Genomic DNA, 20,563 nt, shown 5'->3' on the forward strand with positions numbered 1-20,563 from the left:
ACTATGACTACTAATAATCAGATGCATACAGATTAGAGATGCATGCGCCAACATCTCAGTGTTAGTAGCAAAAACAATGAGTCTTTCTTCAAGGAACAATATATTCTAAAATGCAATGGAGATTTTTTTAAAGGTTAAAAACTCATTCAATTTTATGTCTTACAAGACTTATACTGAGTTCAATATTGTGTAACTATTAATTCAACTGTGAACCTTGAAACTTACAGCCACTTGTGAAAGAGATGTTCTCTTGCTCTGGAGTGTGTTACTGAGTTTGTTAAAGCTGTAATGAAATTCTTCTTCTAATCGTGTAGTTATTAAAAAATTTTTTTAATTAACTTCATGTTAAATAGTAGAGGTGATAAACATTATTAGTGAACTCTACCTGATGACTATATATCCATACTTGGGTACTAAGGATCCGAGTGTAACCGACTGTGACTAGTCATAATCAGATACATCGAGATTAAAGACACATGTGCAAACATGTAAGCATTAGTAGCATTAAAAATGTAGGAAACAGCATATCTTAAAATGAAATGGAGATCTTCTTTAAAGGGTAAAAACTCAGTTTTATGTCTTACAGGGCTTATACTGAGTTCAATATTGTATGACTGTATTAATTCAACTGTGAACATAAAATTTACAGCCACCTTTGAAAGAGGTGTATCCTTGCTCTGGAATGTGTTACTGAATATGCTAAAGCTGTAATGAAATGCTTCTTCTAATCATGTGGTTATTAAATTTTTAAAAATTAAAAAAAATAAAATAAACAAAAAAAAATTTCATGTTTTGCTGGGCATGGTGGCACACGCTTTTGAACCCAGCACTTAGGAGGGAGAGGCAGGCAGATCTTTGTGAGTAAAAGCCTAGGCTGGTCTGCATAGTGAGTTCCAGGCCAACTAGGGCTACAGGAAGACCTGTCTAAAAAAAAATTTTTTTTTCATGTTTTAACACTGCACATGGTGGTACACACCTTAAACCCAGGGAGAGGCAGATGAGATCTCTATGAGACTGAGGCCAGTCTGGTCTGTGTAGTGAGTTCTAGGCAGGCTGGGTCTGGGGGAGACCCTGTCAGAAAACAAACAAAAATTGATGTTTTAAATTATGAGATTATCATAGTTGGTATGAAGTGTTTTTTCCTGTGGCTATGATTTGCATTTTTCTAATCATTGATGCTACTGAATATTTTTTTTCATGTGCTCACTGGCCCTTTGTTTTTCTCCCTTTTCTCCCCTCATCTGGGCGGGTGGTGGTGGTGGTTGTGGTGGTGTGTGTCTGCTGTGCTGCCTGGAGCTTGTGGTCTTCTTAGTCCTCCTGCCACAGCCGCCTGTGCATGTGCTACACACCTTGTATAATTATAAAAGTTTTAAGCTGAAAGACAGGACTTAAACCATCCTGGTGGTCTTCTAATCACCAACATCTAAATCCTTCCCATCCTGCCTCCCCACACGTAGCAACCACTGTATTTGTTCTTTTCTGAAAGGGTGCATGGGGTAAGATAGTGCCTCCTGCCTTCTGTAGTGACATCTCAAGCAAGTGAGCAAACTGAAACCACTTTATAACTACTTAAGTGAGCTAGTGTGGGATACAGACCATGAGAGTTTGAAGAAGGAGCTAATAATGGGATTTCTCCTGAAATCGCAGAGCATTTTATACCCTTCATTCAAATTTTTAAAATATACAAACTAACTTAACAGGACTCTTTTTCCTATATTTTAAATTCTTAGAAAGGTGGAACTGTCTTAGTTCATTTTTTTTTGTAACCTTTAAAAAAAAAAAGGTATTTGTGTCTGTGAGTTTGTGTGCCGATGGTGCACAGGTGGAGGTCAGAGAACAACTTGTGGGAGTTGGTTCTCTCCACTGTGTGCATTCTAGATTGAACTTAGGACGTCAAGCCAGCACCTTTACTCACTGAGCCGTCACATCAGCCCCTTTTGTAATCTTAGCTCTCACTCGATGATCTTGTAGTAAATGGTCAAAATTTGTTGACCCCTTCCCCCTTTGTCAGAACTGGTGACTGAACCCAGGGGTCTCATGCATGCTATACTAAATGCTGTTCCATTGACTTAGGTCCCCAGCCCATAAATACTATTTTTTATTTTTATTTTTTTTATAGAAGGCTTTGGAGAGGGAGTTTAGATTGCAGGTTGACTCTTGTAGAAATCTTAGTGTTTTGTTAATTTAGGGAACTGAAGTACAAAGTTAAGCAAAAGGCCTCAGTGACAAAGTTTAGTCAACAGGTAGTTTTCTATTCCATTTGAGCAATGGGGTATCCAACAGGCCTTCTGGTACCCCTTCTGGTATTTATCGTCTCTTGGCAGAGCACTGTAAAATCAGCATTTCAAATGATGTTAGAGCTAAGGGAAACCATTAGTCCTTCTTAAGTACATGTATAGTGGAGGCTCCTAGTCAGCCTTGGGAATCTGAACTTTGACAAAAGGAAGTTGAGGCTTGGAGGGATAAAAAGAAAGCCAAGAATGGCAAGAGTTCTGAGCCTACCCAATGTGGGTACCAGGAACCAAACTCAGGTCCCCTGGAAGAGCAGCAATTAAGTACTCTTAACTGCCAAGCCACCTCTCCAGCACATATTGTAAGACTTTTAAAAAGAGGGGTTTTCATTTCATTCTCACTTTTTTCCTCTGTAAGTTATCTTTGTGCAGGGCAAAACTTGACAGCCCTTCTCTGCAGCCCTGAGAGGGTGAGTAGATCTAGGCCTGAAATTCATCTTGGACTTAGCAACCTGGAGGGTAGAGGCATGAACAGAAGTTGTATCAGGTTTGCGTTGAGCTGAAGAGGTAAAGAAATGGGACTAGGGAATACAGGTATCTTGGGTAGTTTGTCCATAGAGAGCCTGATGGTGTGGTGGAGAGGCATGTGGGTTTGATGGAGTTTTTCTGTTCATTTTTGTTCTTTTATGTGTCTTTGTAATTCTTAAATAAGAGACATTAGAAAACCTTATATGTTTAAGAGGAAAATTTAGCTGTGTGGGAAAGATGGATTGTACAGGAGCAAGTATCTGTTTGAAAAATTGAGAAGATGAAGATGGAGATAGACGATGTAGGATGGAGAGCAGATATGTTATGGTGCTTTTTTGAGTGTGGGGGAGTGGCAAAGGTGAGAGTCTTTGTGGGTTAGGGTCAGGAGGGTATTTTGGAATCAGAAGAGGATAGTGGTGGTCTGGGGAGTTTGTAGGCAGTGATGTGCTTACTAAAGGATAGTTGATCACTGCTAGGTTTATTTGGAATTGAGAGTTTTGCCTGGTTGTTGTGAGGAAAATCTTAAACGAGATTAAGGGGATTTGCAAGAGCATTATTGAAATGGTAGACCATAAAGCCTAAGCTGGCTAAAGAAGAAAGTGAAAGAAGAGACTATTTTGACTAGGAAAATTTACAGAAGTATTTGATTAAACTTGTTTTAAAAAAATTGAACAAGGAGCTGGGCATGCTGGTACATACCTTCAATCCCAGTACTCTAGGGAGGCAGAGGCATGTGAATCTCGGTGAGTTTAAGGCCAGCCTGGTCTACATAATGAGTTTCAGGCTGGGGCTACAGGGAGACCTTGTCTCAAAAAAACCCAAAAACCAAGCAAACAAGGGACTAAAGAGATGACTACGTGGTTAAGAACACTGTCTGCTCTTGTAGAAGACCTGGGTTCAAATTCAGCACCTATATGGTGACTAACAGCCACCAGTTCCAGGGGATCCAGTGCCCTCTTCTGATCTCTGTGGGCATTGTATGACATGGGTGCACTTATATATGTGCAGGCCAGACACTCATACACATAAAATAAGTACAATATTAAGAAACAAACAAAATGATACAACACTAACTTCAGCGTGGTTTGGAGAAAGAGCATGAAAAAACAAAAAAAGCTTGTGGAATTTTAGGAACAGGAGAGCTGTGAAAGGCAGCTCCTACCCTGGCAGAAATAGTCTTGCAGTGTACTGAGGGTAGAAGGAAGGTTTCAGTGAGTTGAAAAGAAAGTGGAGGTGAGGAAGATGGAGTTTTGAGGGACTTGGTTGTGAAGAATCTGGACATTTAGTTTGGGGGTGCTATGTAGCCTTGGCTGACCTTCAACTCCTGATCCTCCTCTCTCTGCTTTCCAAGTGGCAGAATTGGAAGTTTATGTGCCCATTCCCTGCCTAACTACACTTGTAGATGGAAAAGAGTTAAATTATTTTTAAAGGCACATTCTGTGAGTGCTCATGGTGATGTGATGAACGATGGTGACGTGGGGAATGGTAGTCTACAGAGGATGAAGACCTATTTAGGAAACAGGCAGAAGGCAGGGCTCCAGGTGATTGCTCTGGGAGCTTTACTTACTGTATTATGAAAGATGATGAAAGAAAGACTGTGCAGATGGAATTGAATTTGGATTTATTGGGAGGAAGTTTGCACTTAGTAGTAAAGGTGGGTACTTTGGGTCAGTTAAGGAACCTTCGGTTACCTATAAAATAGTAATTAATAGGACTGGGGTAGTAATTAAATGAGGTGATAAATGTTACTTCTTTGCTATTGTGATGAAATATTCAACACAAGTTAAGGGAAGAAGGACTTATTCTGGCTCATGGCTTCAGACAGTCTTGGTCCATTCATGACAGGAAAAGTGTGATGAGGAGCTAGGCCTAATATATTTCCAAGGACCTACCCTCAGTGACCCACTTCCTCTAGTGAGGCACCACCTCTTAAAGGCTCTATAGTATCCCTAAATAGTGCTACTCTTGGGGACAAAGGATTCAAAACATGAGCATATGTGGGACATTTCAGATTGAAACATCAGAGTAGGTTTGCTGCTCTTGGTAGAAACTAAAGAATATTAGCTCTTGTTATTGAGAATGCTGTTGAACAGCTTTCATTACTTAGAAATTGTGAATATAGCCTGTAAGATCCATTGGTGGTAGGAGAATGGTGCAGAAGGTTTGACAGGTAGGTGTTTTGGAAAGGAAAAAACCCTGGGTGGGGAAATCTGAGTAGCAGTGAAGGCCTCATTGTGCATCACCATAGGCTAGAGGAGTATGAGCCAGTGGGAGGGAGGTGTGCACGAACCTGCTCTCTGAAGACAACTGTGTACATGAAGCAAAGGTTGCTATTTTAAGGTAATTCCCTGCTAGGTTATTGCCTTTGTTTACTCCTTCTGTTTAATTGGATTAGAGGTCAACTAGCAGGGAATATTTGAAGGTCCTTGGCAGTCAAATCTTTATACTGTGTTTGCTAAAGATGCTATTAAAAGTTATACTATTAAGCCGGGCGTGATGGTGCACGCCTTTAATCCCAGCACTTGGGAGGCAGAGGCAGGCGGATCTCTGTGAGTTCAAGGCCAGCCTGGTCTACATAGCGAGTTCCAGGACAACTGGGGCCATAGGGAGACCCTGTCTCAAAAAGACCCCCCCAAAAAAAGCCAACCAAAAATTACACTATTAAATTTTGGGGTTAGAATATATTCATTGAGGGAATATAGACAACCCTTGCTTTTGACACTAGTTGCAAGTGAAGGTCCTTTTTATCAGGGTAATAGTTTATTGCCACTGAAGGATTCAGATTAAAGTCAGAGAAGGGTAAAGGCCACACAGGGCAGAGTCTAAGAAAGATCCAGCTATGGAGCTTGTAGTTGTCCATTCCCTGTAGAATCATGAATAGTGTTGCTTCCTGTGGGGATTAATGAGTGTCAGTACTCATGAAGTATTCAATCAGGATGCTTGCTCCAGGTGTCCAATGCAGAGTTTTTATTGAGGCTCTGTAACCAATTGCCTGTTTAGCAGCCTTAGTCTCCAGCCCTCTGAAGTTTGATTTATGTCACTTAAAGCTCCCACCGTAAGTCACATTGTTAGACTTTGTGCTTTACTCTAGAGCCTCCAGGTGAACAAAAAGAACATTCCAAGATTTTAGAGATTACCTTTTAGAAGCCACAAGTAAAAGCCAGAGCTTCTTTTGGGTAAGGTAAAAATCTTTGTGGTTTTATAGTAGTTAAATATATTTTTTCATCACTCTAAGAAAGAACCAACAAATGAGTAATTAAAATTTGGCATTATAGTCACTTAATACCTAGATACTAAGAAACTTTTGCCAAGAAATTGTATTAATTAAAAATTTAATATCATAAAATTGATGCACCCATTTATAATTTTGAAATGAAATTATATTGTTTTATTAAATTTGAACTTTTTAAAAAATAATTTAAAAAAATTTTATTTTTATTTTATGTGTATGAGTGTATTGCCTGCATGTTTGTGAGTGCACCCATGTGCCGCCAAGGTCAGATGAGGGTGTCGGATTCCTCTGGAACTGGAGTTAAGGATGGTTCGTAGCCACCATGTGGGTGCTAGGAATTGAACCTGAGTCCTCTGCAAGAGCAGTCAGTGCTCTTAATCACTGAGCCATCTCTCCAGCCCCTGAACTTTTTTTTAATGTGAGAAGAGTTTTGTATAAATACTGTCTGAGCCTCCCAAATGAATCTTTTAGCCCTGGATTCATTTTTTAAAACATTTAAAAAATTTATTTTTATATGTATGAGTGTATTACCTGCATGAGTGTAAGTGCACCTGTGTCATGTAGTGCCCATGGAGGTCAGAGGAGGATGTCGAATTCCCCTGAACCGGAGTTACAGGCAGTTGTTAGCTGCCATGTGGGTGCTGGGAATCCAACCTGGGTCCTCTGGAAGAGCAGCCAGTACTCTTTAACTACTGAGCCATCTCTCCAGCCTTCCTGGATTCATTCTTAGGGCCATGTTTCTCATGTAAAAGTGGTGCTCATGAGGCTTGAGGTTGTGCATTGTCCTTCCTCCTGCCCTTCCTGAAAACATGTTTGAGTCCAGGTGAGTAAGAGACATTACAGCCAGAGCACTGGATTTAAGCCTAAAAGGTAAATCATTTTCAAGCTTTCAAGCGATGTGAACTGTTAATATGCAAAACTCTGGTATCTCCTCTTTTGAGAGCTATTTCTATATTGCTATTGAGAATATATTCTACCTCATTGGCTTCAGCACAGATCTCATTTCCTGGTTTATATTCAGTGTAAATTAGATCTAACCACAGGAGTGAAATTCCTTAGGCCTAGGTTAAAAACAGTAATGAGGTTTATTCTAGTGGCACCACCAGGTGTGGTGTTTGTATCAAGTCATTTTAGGTGCTTTGTGGAAATGCTGCCTCATAGGGAAGCCCCTGACTTCACATTTAGCAGAGAAGACTCTTGGGAGGGGAGAAGAGTTGTTCTATTTAATGAACTGGGATGGACCACAAGACTAGCCAGGAGACATTTTCCTCTAACAAATGGTGAGTTGTTGGTGTGAGGTCTGAGGATTTGAGTCAGTTGAATGGCCTCCTAGGTTTATTACATTTTCTGGATTTCGAGGATAGGTAATTAAATGAGTGGTAACTATATTTACATATGATCTGTATGTTAGAGTTAACATTTAAATTCTCTTATGTACTTAACATTTTTTGATTGCCACTTAAAAGAACCTGTATTCTCCAAGGTATAGAGTAGCTTTCTATTGGAATTTTTCCTTCAGTATTGGAACCTACTGTGGCCATAGTTCAAGAAAAATCACTTAACCCATCAATGATATTTGCTTCATGTTTGAACAACAAATGTTTTAACCCACTGTCTTCACTAATACTGTAACTGCTGTCTTACAGATTGACTTGATGCAAAACACCACAAAGGCTCCATATTATACAGTATGCGATTTTTGAGGTATGAGCTTTAGAAACTTACCTCTCATGTGGCATGTACATCAGGCTTAACTCTAGTTGGATCGTTTTGGGGAAATTTATGCATTTCTCTTTTTTTTTTCCTCTCCGTAATATTTTTAGAGCATTAAAAGGGCTGTGGAGGTATTTTTGGATCCATGCTAGGATTCTTAGTCTTAACAGATAGATCAATTTTCCCACTAAATTGAAACATTAATTCTGGTAGATAGCCTTTTTTCAGCCCTTCTAACTAGCTTAACACCGATGCCTGCTTCTTGGAGTTCAAATCTTCTTTTTCTATTTTGTGCCTTTGCTTCATTTTAAGTGTTTATTTCCATTTTGTGCCAGTTTTTTATTGGACTGGGATGGTCTTGTTGGTGCTAGTATCCTAACAGTCATGGTTTTTGAGACCTTAAACAGTTTCGATACTGTAGAGATAGGGATTTCACATAAATGCTGAGCTATTTGTGCCTTTTGCTTCAGAATACATGTAAGTCTGATTCTTACTGGAAATATTTTGATCAGTTTGCTGGAAGAAGGTGGCCACTAGGATGTTTGGGGCAGCTCTGACATAGCCCTTCTAAAGCCCAGTGATTTGTGTTGTTAACATTTTTCAAAAGTAATTTTGTGATGAAAAATCTCAGTGTTATAACTCTTGGGATTTAAAAACCTAATTTTGATAAATCGGGAAGTTTTTCCTTGTCTTGTATGTTTAGTTTGAAATCTAATGAACCTAGTTAGAAACTTGTTGGTAAAAGTGAAGCTACTTAATTTCTTCATTGAAGAGTTTAAGCTATTTATATTGTGAAAACTTTTGATTGTATTTACATGCTCATGAACTGCTTGTGTATCTTTTGTTAGCTTGGAAAACTCGTTTATTTTGAATTAAGGCTATAATTCTTAATGTGTCAGTACTGCAAGCCAAAGTATTTCTTAAGAATTCTTCACTTTATTTGAGCCTCACAAAAATCTTTATATTGGATAGCTGTTATCCCCATTTTACACAAGAGAAAACCAAGGCCTGGAAATTAAGTAATTTGTGCCAAGTATACATATCTTTTCAGTATTGAACCTGGGATTTGAGCCCAGATCTTTTTTTAACCTCTATTATCTGCTGCCTTATGTTACTGCTTTGTCACCAGAAAATGGTGCAAGTATTTAACTCCTAATAGCAAGGCTGGTATAGGCGATATGTAATCATAATGGAAATAGGAAATAAAGGCATTTATTGGTAGGCTTCAGATGTCTTTGTATATCAGAATTAACCATGTGCTTATTTTATTTGTGCATTTACTAATAATTTTTTTTCAGGTTGTATTAGGTAAATACATGCACCCATGTTCAAAACCTATCAGGAAGCTATAAGCTTTCTTTTATTCATCAATCTTTTTTAAGAAAGTAGTGATGTATTGTGGTTTATTATAGGTGCACATTTAATGTGCTATTTTTAGATACATGAGGAATTATTTTTCCATTAGTTAAATTCTTATGCCCCATTGAGTGTTCATGCTTACTGAGTGATTTGGTTAGTATACTTATAAAAAGTATCCTCATAAATTTTTCCTTTAAGATTCCATAGATTTCATTTTTTCCTAAGTTAGAAGCATTAGCTATGGCTATAAGCATATGAACTCCATGTATTTGAAGAAGATAGTCCAGCTTTAGTAGTTTCAACTTGCTGGGTTTCGGAATTTTTTACAAGCTTCAGATTGAAAGTCTTTTAGGGGTAACATAGACTTTGCCGGTTGGGTTTAAATGTAATTGGAGCTGCTGACAGTGTTCTATGTCAGCAGAAATTCAGTAAGTACAGGTGGAGGTGTCCAGCTGATGGAACCTGTGCAAAGGTTCACGGTTGGTACTTTGTGGGTAGAGCAAGAGCAGGATAATTCAATCAAGATGGAGTATGTGTACAGAATCCTGCTACCTCTTTATATTGAGGAGAGGAGCTCAGACTCATTTCTGTTCTTGTCAGTGCACTAAAGTTCAGAGTGCTTAGGGGTTTAGAAGATTTTGTTTGTTTTATGGTTCTGCAGATTGAACCTGGGCTCTTCAGGCTCAGGCTGGCCTTGAACTTGAAATCTTTGTATTTTAGCCTCTGAGTAGGTGAGATTATAGACCTCTGTTACTAGATCTGATCCTGAAAATGTTCATTATAAATATAGATGTTTATTTTTTTAAAGAAACTTCATTCTCTCAGGGAAGTCAAAATAATGTTTTTCATGTGTTGAAATAGAATAATTTTCTTTCTTGACAGTATATGATTGATGTCTCAAAGAGTACAGCACATGAGAAACCTAGTACCTTGGTTCATTTTACTCATGAAATTGATGCATAGAGCAGATAGGTGCTGATACTTGGAGAAAGATGCTAATATTGTCTTGGGTAGCACCACTTCAAGCATCAGGTATTATTCTGAATAATATTTATATAGATTATGGACCATAGCCTTCAGATTCAGCATTACTGGATTCCTGATACCTTGTCTCTTCTTAGCATTTGTTTGTTCGTGAGATGGCTCAGTGTTTTGTAAAGGCACTTAGTGCCAAGCCTTATGACCTGAGTTTGATCCTTGGGATCCGCGTGGTGGAAGAACCAGTCCCGTCCTCCCCTGCCTGTAAATGTAATAAAAATATTTCGTTTCCCTTTTAAAAGTATTTTAATTGGCATATTTTTCTGTAAAGCCATCAAAGTATTACACGGCATAAACATAATTTTTCTTTGTAGTAATGTGTCTTTCCTTATATCCTACTGAGTTTGTTTTCAAATACTGATGTATATTTTTCTGCCAAACAATTAAAGATTTAGTTGAAAGTTTTAGGTGACATTTCCATGAGGCAATGATTTTAAAAATAATTAGGAGCTGCATTATTTGCTGCCTTACATGTTGACTGTAGTTTTCATTTTATGACTGGAAAGACTGAAAGTTTTTGACTAACCCTTTCTGGGAGGAGAGTTTATTAGTAAAGCCTTGGGCGCTGGGAGATGTTTCCGTTCATAAATGCTTACTGCATATGCATGAGGACCTGAGGTCCATCCCCAGCACCCACATAAAAAGCTGGGTGTGGTAGTGTGCTCTTATAATTAATCCCAGCTCAGGGGACGAAGACACAGGCAGATCTTTGTAGCTCCCTGGCCAGCAAGTTAGGCTAGTCGGTATTTCCCAGGTTCCAGTGAGAGACCTTGTCTTAAAAACAAAGTAGACAGTTTCTGAGGGGTAGCACCTGGGTTTGACCTGTTCTGCACACACATATGCACAGCCACCCACATGCTTGTCCCCTTCTCCCAGAAAAGGAAAATTCTGAGCAAGTTAAGATGGTCACTCTAATCCAGATGGGTCTTCAATAGGCAAGATTGAGCAGCAGGCACTAAATCTGTTGACAGTCTCTTCCCAGTTGAAAGACTTATTAGATAATGGAGTGCTTGGAATTCTAGTGACTGGCTGTAAAAGTTAGCAGGGAGAGAGAGGCTATATAGTTTCAGCTATTAAAGTGTTTGCTTAAAGCTCTAATACTCAATTTTCTTTCATTTCAGAACTGATAGTGCATCAGCCGACCCAGATACTTTAAAATATTCCTCATCCAGAGATAGGGGTGGTTCTTCCTCTTATGGACTGCAACCTTCAAATTCAGCTGTGGTGTCTCGGCAAAGGCATGATGATACCAGAGGCCATGTTGACATACAGAATGACGAAAAGGGTATGTGGATTTTCTTTTTGCTGGAGCATGTTTTTGCCAGTGTTTTAGACTAGCTGTCTTAACCTCCCTCCTATCTCCTAGGCAACCTGCCTCTTGTTACTGTCTCCTCTCTACCTCCTTCCTTCTCTCCATCCCTTTTGTAATGTATTGAAAATATAGGTAACAAATGTAGTATTATTTCTAAAAACTTTCTAAGTTTGCCTATTTTATTTAAGTGCTTTGTTTTTGTTTGTTTTGAGACAGGGTCTCTCTGTAGCCCTAGCCGGCCTGGAACTCTGTGTAGACAGACTGGCCTCGATTTCACAGGAATCCATTTGCCTTTGCCCCCTAAATTAAGTGTTTAAAAATACATGTAGTGTGTAAACTGCATTTCCCATTTATAGTTTATTGTTGTAACACCTGAAGGCACTAGACGATCGTCTTTCATTCAGTCATCCAAAATGTGTTTAAGCAAACCGTAAAATCTGGCTGAATTTAACTTTCATTTCTCTACTTCCAGTGAAGGAATCAAAATGAAATGAAAATGATTTCTAGATAGGCAGCACAGGGAAAAGGTAGGGAAGCAAAGGCTGGTTGGATTGAAGATGAGTGGTAAGATCCTGAACTGTTAGGAGTTAACTAAATGAAACAGAGACCCCGTGAACATTGTTAAAATAGTGTAAGCCTTGGTTTGGTGTTTTCAGGTGGCTACAGTGTCAATGGAGGATCTGGGGAAAATACTTATGGTCGGAAGTCGTTGGGGCAAGAGCTGAGGGTTAACAATGTGACCAGCCCTGAGTTCACCAGTGTTCAGCATGGCAGTCGTGCGTTAGCCACCAAAGACATGAGGAAATCACAGGGTAAGGTTTTGAAAATTGGGATCAACCATATGCCCCAACAAAGAATTGAATCTCATGCCTGTGAGCTGATTAGTGCAACTGTGAGTTGCAAACTGTGCAGATGATAGCCACTTGCATTCTTTTCCTGTGACCTACTAATTTCTCATAAGAAAGATTTACAAGACTGTTTGAGATCTTAAAGGGTTTCTGAATGGGTAGTGTATACAGTAAGTCCTGTGTACAGAATGGACCTTTTCCTGAAGTAAAGTAACATCCATACCTTACCCTCTGCTGCAAACTCCAAAGTATAGGTAAAGCACTTTGAAAATTCAGAAGATTAGAGGTAATGTATATTTCTTTCTTTAAAGGGAAATTAAAGCTGAGTATGAAGTTGAAAATTTTGATTTTGTAGGTGTAGTTTGTTTCATGTATACCTTGGTGAGCGTTTTGTGTGAATAAACACTTCCCCCCCTCATTTAACTTATAAAAAAACTTGATTTCTTGGATAAGGTTTCTGAAATAAAATGGCTCCACAAAAGGCTCTGCTGCTGCTTTGTAGTGTTTGGGGACCTACAGTAGCTTAGAAGCCAGAAAATCACTCTGAAATTAGTTTAGTACAATTCCTTTCACAGATTTGTAGCAGCAAATTTGCTAGTGGCAGAAGAATTGTAAATAGGGATAGGCTTCTTAACTGGTGATTTAAAGTATTTTCTATGTCAATCCTTGAAATACTTTGGGCTGGGGGAATCTGTTCAAAAAAACCCATAGCCTTCTCTGGACATTGTAGTAGTTTCTTTGATTTTCCTTTCAAGACTTAATGTGGTTTCTTATTTATACATCAAATGCTAGTCATTGTGTATAGCAGTTTTTCATTCTTTTTTTTTTTTTTTTAATTACTTTATGATCTTTTTTGGGGATCTGTGGCCAGGCACTCTGCTATAGATACCAGTAGACTCTGTTTTTTTTTCCTCTTTTGTCTTTTTGAGACAGGGTCTCCTTGTAGCCCCAACTGTCCTGGAACTCACTATGTAGACCAGGCTGGCCTCAAGCTCACAAAGATCCGCCTACCTCTGCCTCCCAAGTGCTGGGATTAAAGGTGTGCGCCACCACGCCCAGCAGACTCTGGTTTTTATTTTTATTACTATTATTAAGAGATTTGTTTATTTTTCATTTATGAGTATGTGTGTGGATATGTATATGAGTGCAGGTGCCTGTGGAGGCCAGAAGAGGGCATTGGATCTCCTGGAGCTGGAGTTAAGGCAATTGTGAGCCACCCAACATGGATGCTGTGAAGCAAACTTGGGTCCTCTGCAAGAGCAGCATGTACTTTTAACTGCTGAGTCATTGCTCCAGGTCCCTCAACTATGGCTTTTGATGCACTTCAGAATGTCTCCATATAGCCTTCTGTACTTTGGTACACTAGGTGGGCCATGAAATGTTTATATTCACAGAGCGATCGATGTCGTACTCTGATGAGTCTCGGCTGTCGAATCTTCTTCGGAGGATCACCCGGGAAGATGACAGAGACCGAAGACTGGCTACTGTAAAGCAGCTCAAAGAGTTTATTCAGCAACCAGAAAATAAGCTGGTGAGTAGCCTCTGTTTAGAATTGCTGAGCTTCTGTTTTCCCATAGTAAATGAACTAATGTTGTGGTGGGATGATTTCAGAAGGGAATGGTTTGCTTCTAGGAGAAAGACACTTTCCTTACTCTATACTTTCTTGACCTGCATTAGCTAATCTAGAAAGTAATGCCCCTAACCTGTCATCTACCGTTGCCCATTGTTGGAGCCACTTTAGTGTTTTCTCCATAAAGTGCATTTAATTTTTAATATACTTTAAGTTAATCGTCGATAATCATGCTGTCCTCAGAATTCTTTCAGTGTTCCAGGACAGACTATCTCTATTTTTCATAATGTGAAATGTAAAATATTTTATGTCTGAAAGTCTGGTCTAGGGACCAGAACTAAAGAAATGAAAGAGCCCTTTAAGAAACAATCTTTATGGGCTAGAGAGATGGCTCAGTAGTTAAGAGCACTGGCTACTCTTGCAGAGGACCTGGCTTCACATCCCAGCACCCACATGGTGGCTAACAACCACCCCCATGCACTGCCACCTCTGGCTTTATTAAGTAACTCTAGTTTCAGAGAATCCGACATCCTCTTCTGACCTTCTCAAGCACTGCACAATATGTTTGTACCTACCTACATGCAGGGAATACACTCAAACACATAAAGTAAAATATAGTAATAGTACAAAGAAACAATCTTTATGACTGGACATGGTGGGTAGTGCATGCTTTTAATCCCAGCATAGCGGAGGCAGAGGCAGGTGGATCTCTGTGAATTCAAGGCCATCCTGGACTACATAGTGAGATCCTGTCTCAACAGCCAACCAACCAAACAAAAACAACACACAAAAAAATCTTCGGGAGCACTTAGAAAATTATCTCCTTTCTAATTTTCCTGCTGTTAAGAGCCCAATACAGGCCAGAAGAACATTACTAATAATGATATAGCAAGGCAAATAAGCATTTGATTCAAAAGTCCCTATTTCCCTCATTTTATTATGAAAAGTTTTAAATATATAGTAAGTTGAAATACTTGTACAGTGAGACTATCACCATTATATACTGTCACTAGTATATTACTGTTACTACTTTATTACCTATCTTGATTCCTCTGTCATTCTACTTAAAAATGCACATCCGAGAATCAAGTAAAACAAGCTTTTTGGCTGGAATTTTTATGACTGTGCCTCTTTCCTGTGGATGAATTTCCTTCATAGCCTAATGGGAAACGTGCCATTCCTCATGCTGATTTGAGGACTGGAAATAATAAGTAAGCTATGGTCCTATAATAGTATAATCTGAAGGGGAAGACAGGCAGTGCTGTTCTTAAAAATACAGGAATTTGAAGTTTTTACAAATGTGTTTTTTTTTTAAGGTACTAGTTAAACAGTTGGATAATATCTTGGCTGCTGTACATGATGTGCTTAATGAAAGGTAACTGACTAATAATGGTCACATTTAAGTGATTTTAAATGTGGTTGTAGAACTTAAATATATGTGATGTACCCGTTGGCTTTGTTTATAAATACACTTGATGTTTTACCAAGTCTTTCCTCCTCCTCCTATTTTTTTTTTTAATTTATTGTTAAATACAAGTGGAATCCACTTGAAAGGGAATCTTATTCTTTCCTTTAATTTACCAGTCTGACTGAATAGCTGAGCTTTGGCTTGTGGAAAGACCTAAACTGTTGATGCTGCATGAATAAAAGTAACCAGAACTAGGGAATTTTGAAAGTGCTTAGAGAGTAGAGGAAAAAGGGAGTTTCGATCCTTAACCCTTCTGTAGGGTTCTCAGAGGTGTGCAGTGATTCCTAGAGAATTGTAGTGTTAGAACACACTCAGAGCTCAGCAGCTCACCGACAGTTACTTAAGTTCTAACTGCTGTCATTTAAGTTTATGTATTTAAGCACTAAGCATTTCCTACTTATTACAACCTTTACTGTTGAATGGTAAGTAGAATATACTTACAGTGCGTGTTCTAAAATTTTTTTGGTCTTTTTGAGGCAGGGTCTCGCAATAGCCCCAGCTGACCTGGAACTCACTATGTAGACCAGGCTGGCCTTGAACTCAATAAAGTTCAAGCCTGCCTATGCCTCCTGAGTGTTGAGATTAAAGGCGTGTGCCATCATGCCTGGCTTCTCTAATAATTTTTTTGCTACCTCTCTGTGAATCAGTTAATTTGAAATGGAATTCGAAGCCTGATTTTAGCACTTTTATACTTTCCCTTGGTGTTTGTTAGTAACTGATTTTGTAAAAGAAAATCTAATGTCTGACAAAAAAGAACTTTGAATACTGCAGAATATAGACAGTATAGTATTTAGAGTAGGAAAAATTTCAACCTCTTATTTATTTTGAGCTATTAAAAAGTCATTTTAGAATTCTTTAAAACATCTAAGACATGCTTTTGTAAGATACGTCATTCCTGTCATCTTTGAAAGCTTACTCCTTTTGTGTGTGTTTTGTTCTATTTCCATTAAAATAAACACAGTAGCAAGTTGCTTCAGGAGTTGAGACAGGAGGGAGCTTGCTGTCTTGGCCTTCTTTGTGCTTCTCTGAGCTACGAGGCTGAGAAGATCTTCAAATGGATTTTTAGCAAATTTAGCTCATCTGCAAAAGATGAAGTTAAACTCCTCTACTTATGTGCCACCTACAAAGCACTGGAGACTGCAGGAGAGAAGAAAGCCTTTTCATCAGTGATGCAGGTAAGAATGGGGGGCTGATGATGGATGGGAGGAGAGCCCAAGGACAGAAGTGGAGAACAGGGCTTATCTACTACTGTTGTGCAAAGTACCATGCCAGTGCAATTCTTCTCTTTGAGTTTCACTAAAGATAGATTTAAAATAAATCAATTTTAAGCATTTTTATCTTCTCATATTTTAGAAAGCTTTTCTTTGTAGTTGCCTAATACTAGAGTGACTTGCAGATTTGAAAGTAGGAACTGCACCAAGAAACTTGGACAGGAAAGGGCTTCACAGTTTCTGAGTGATATAATATAGAAGCTAAACATGCACAACTCATTCTAAATCTGTTTATTTCTCCTTTACCTTTCCCACCTCCCTAAGTCTTTTTAGGTTTGATAATGTCAAAAATTCTTAATCTAAGTAATGTAAAAACAGTTACTAATAAATGAATACCAGGGTCTACTTAGTTTTATTTTGCTTTTACATATCTGAATATATAGAAAAGCTTATTCCCAATTTAGTTTTTTGTTTTGTTTGGGATTTTTGGAGACCAGGTCTTACAGTGTGGTCCAAGTGATCTTCAAAACTCCTGACGTTTCTGTCTTGGCCTCCTGAGTACTAGGACTGTGTACTGTCTGGCATTCCAGTTTAATTTGAAAAAGATTTTATGTAACAAAATTCGTGTTGAGGTAATGTTTCAAAAATTGGGGTATTTTGTGCCTGGAGTATCTACCTATACCTTTTTTGTTTGCTTTTTTTTTTCTTTTTGAAACAGGGTCTCCCTGTAGCCCCAGCTGTCCTGGAACTCACTATATAGACCAGGCTGGCCTTGAACTCTAGAGTTCTGCCTGCCTCTGCCTCCCAAGTGCTAGAACTATAGGTCTGTGCCACCACACCCGGCTTGTTGGCTTTTTTACAGTTCATGATTTGCTTCATTTTTGGATGAGAAAAAAATGGATATAAAAGATAACTGTTCTTTTGAAAGGTACATCTCTCCATTACCAAAATATTGGGGAAAGTTTCTGATAATTATCTAACTATGTAGCATAATATCAAATTTGTCTTTATTTTCATATAATTTTTGTATTATAAGCATTTCCTAACTATAATTTGAAAGATTTCAAGTCCACAAGAAGATGCAGAGATATAATCTGTATTCAAATTTCTGTAATTGCTCTTAAGACACCATTTATGTTTATGTTTCCTCCGACCCAGGACCCCATCAAGATTCAAGCATTGTCTTTGGTGCTGTGCCTTTTTTCATTTCTTTGTACTCACTATTCCTTACTTTGTTGCATGCTCTACTTTTGTTTTAGTGAACCTTCGAGTCAGCGTAAGCCTTTTGAGCATGAATACTTCCAGGGTTCCTCCTTACTGCTGCATCAAGAGCAGGCCCCTGATAGCAGGCTGTGTTTCTCCTCTACATGAAGGGCTTGATCCCCTGGTTGGGGGATGACTACTAGATCTTCCTGTTGTGAAGATTTATTTCCCCCTTTCGAATTAGCAATCTGAATATGCTATCTGAGCTCTTTGGGATCTGCTGGTGCTTTTTCTTTACTAATGTGTCACTGAGTTATTTTGGTATCCAGATTGTAACATTGGCTGTTGCAAAGTGGTGGTTTTTCTAATTCTTGCATGACTTTTTAAAAAAGTGTACTTTATGTGTACACGAGTCTTTTGCCTGTGCGTATGTAAGTGCACCATGTGAGTATAATGCCCATGGAGGTCAGAAGAGGGCATCAGATGCCCTGAAACTGGAGTTATGGACTGTTGGTAGCTGCCATGTGGGTGCTGGGAACTCTGCAAGAGCAGCCAGTGCTCTTAACTGCTGAGCCATCCCTCTAGCCTCTAATTCTAGCATTTCTTATATAATCTCTCTTTTTTTTTCTTTTGCAATGAAAGAACCTTTTGAGGAAAGTGGTTTTGAACAGCTGAACAATCAGTATCAGTGATATACCTTATTTTCGTTACACAGGTCGTAATAAGCTTGAATGTCATTTATGTAGTCCCATTGTAATTAACCCTCTTTCACATCATTCTGACTTGAAGCAAACCACATGCATTTTGCTTTAAAGCCTATTAATTGCAAAAGATTTACTCTGAAAAAAAATTTTTTTTTGAGACAGGGTCTCCCTGTAGCCCCAGCCAGCCTGAAACTCACTATGTAGACCAGACTGGCCTTGAACTCACAGAGATCCGCCTGCCTCTACCTCCTAAGTGCTGGGTTAAAGGCATGCACCACCACGCCTGGTTACTCTGAAATTTTTTTACATTTTATTTTTTACCTTTTAAAGAAAGGGTCTTGGTATGTAGCACAGACTTTCCTGGGCTATTCTTCCCCAGCCTATTGAGTACTGGGATTACAGGTTTGTGTGACAGTGCTCAGCTTAAATTCTCATGTGATTATGGTATTTTAAAGAAAAGTTTTTCAAGCCACCGTTTGTACTTAAAATTAAGTCACAGCCACAGAGTACTTATGAATATCATATAGAGAACTTAACACTAAAGGAGTAATGTTAACAGACATTAAAATAGAGGACAGTATTTGTTTTTAGTCTAACAGTGGAATGAAATGTCTTCAGTTTTAAAATTAAAGCAATAAAGTTTATTTTTAAAAAAAAATTTACATCAAATATTTAATATTTTTGTGCTTTCTTCAGTTTAACATTTTATACATTAATCAAAAATTTTCTTTGTTACATGTTTTCAATGTAGTCACTGGTTAGTGATGAACCAGATCTGCTTATCTTCTCTGTACTTCGCTGAACATTTATGTAACTTTTGTTTTTCAGCTTGTAATGACCAGCCTACAGTCAATTCTTGAAAATGTGGATACACCAGAATTACTTTGCAAATGTGTTAAGTGCATTCTTTTGGTGGCTCGATGTTACCCTCATATTTTCAGTACCAATTTTAGGGTGAGTTCCTCATTCCCCTAATGATGATAGGGATAGTTGTATGAGAATGTGGGCATCAGACAGCATTGCATCTGACCCTTTGAATATTATCAGTGATGTTTTGAAAGACTGTTGCAACAGTAATCCTGCTTTTTTATAAAAAGCAGGTATATTTTTTCTGACATTAATACCTTCAATATAGAAGATTAAATATTATATCAGTGTCATGACAGCAGTTCTCCTGTCTGTCCCAATGTCAAGTACAGAGAAGAGCTTTCTCTAGAATTTTTTGAGTGTGATATGATCCCACTGCTGAAATAGTGAGAACTTAAATAACCTCTCTTTTTGTCTCCATCAAGGATACAGTTGATATATTAGTTGGATGGCACATAGATCACACTCAGAAACCCTCCCTCACACAGCAGGTATCTGGTAAGTTCTGTAGCTTGTGTCAGTCTATGTAAAGTGCTAGTCTCCCCCAAAGTAGCTGTTAATGCTATTTCTTCAGCTGTCTAGCAAAACTGATTGTTTCAGAGGAATATGCTAGCTATTATAAATGAATATCACTTGTAACTATATTGACCTTTTCAAAAGAAAATTAGTTAGAATAATACAGATTCCAGTGTTGCACCTGTGAGAAATTTAAGACCATCTTAAGTCTTCTGTATCATGTTTGGTAATAGAAGGTAAAGTGGTTGCAATACCCTGCAGTCTAGAATGGAAGGTCCTGGTTATTTGTGTTTTTTATTGTTGCTTTTCTGGCCATTTTAAAATGACACATAGATTGGAAAATTGTCATACACAATAAAGAACAAATGCTAGCCAAGCTCATTTGCACACACCTGTTTGTTCCAGATGGTACATTTTCTCTCTTAGCTTCTTTGCCAGTGAGAATGAGTGGTATCATTTCTATTGTGAAGTTGACCATATACATTTGGGACTAGACATGTCCGTGGATTGCAGAGCTAGACCGGTGCTAAATCTCAGTACTTTGAAGTCATGTACATAATGATACTATAGATATTAAATTGATGAAAAAATGATAAAAGATTTCCATTTTGATTTCTGAAGGATGTTAATTTCTTTAGCATTGAAAGAGGCTATTAGTCATGATTAATTAACCATTAACATGTTACTGATATTAGTCCTAATTTTATGAAACAGGGCATGTTTTGAAATAGGTACCTCAAAAGCAGGATTCTTTAAATTTTGA

At 38.3% G+C, this 20,563-nt stretch overlaps 1 protein-coding gene across 2 annotated transcripts in view; it reads left to right on the plus strand.

Annotated features, from left to right (window-relative positions):
• The window catches only part of Smg1 (SMG1 nonsense mediated mRNA decay associated PI3K related kinase), a 108,603-nt gene that overhangs the window by 23,855 nt on the left and 64,185 nt on the right, over positions 1–20,563 (plus strand). The window contains exons 2-9 of one of the 2 annotated variants that reach the window (XM_029560539.1): positions 7,638–7,695; positions 11,223–11,386; positions 12,070–12,225; positions 13,656–13,792; positions 15,148–15,206; positions 16,261–16,474; positions 19,246–19,371; positions 19,710–19,782. In XM_029560539.1, coding sequence (XP_029416399.1) covers positions 7,682–7,695; positions 11,223–11,386; positions 12,070–12,225; positions 13,656–13,792; positions 15,148–15,206; positions 16,261–16,474; positions 19,246–19,371; positions 19,710–19,782 — 943 coding nt within the window. In that variant the 5' untranslated portion in view covers positions 7,638–7,681. The remainder of the gene's footprint in view (positions 1–7,637; positions 7,696–11,222; positions 11,387–12,069; positions 12,226–13,655; positions 13,793–15,147; positions 15,207–16,260; positions 16,475–19,245; positions 19,372–19,709; positions 19,783–20,563) is intronic. The other variant, XM_008826929.3, reaches the window with a different exon arrangement.

This window comes from Nannospalax galili, unplaced genomic scaffold, assembly GCF_000622305.1.
Source record: "Nannospalax galili isolate Female #2095 unplaced genomic scaffold, S.galili_v1.0 scaffold172, whole genome shotgun sequence".
Lineage (NCBI taxonomy): Eukaryota > Metazoa > Chordata > Mammalia > Rodentia > Spalacidae > Nannospalax > Nannospalax galili.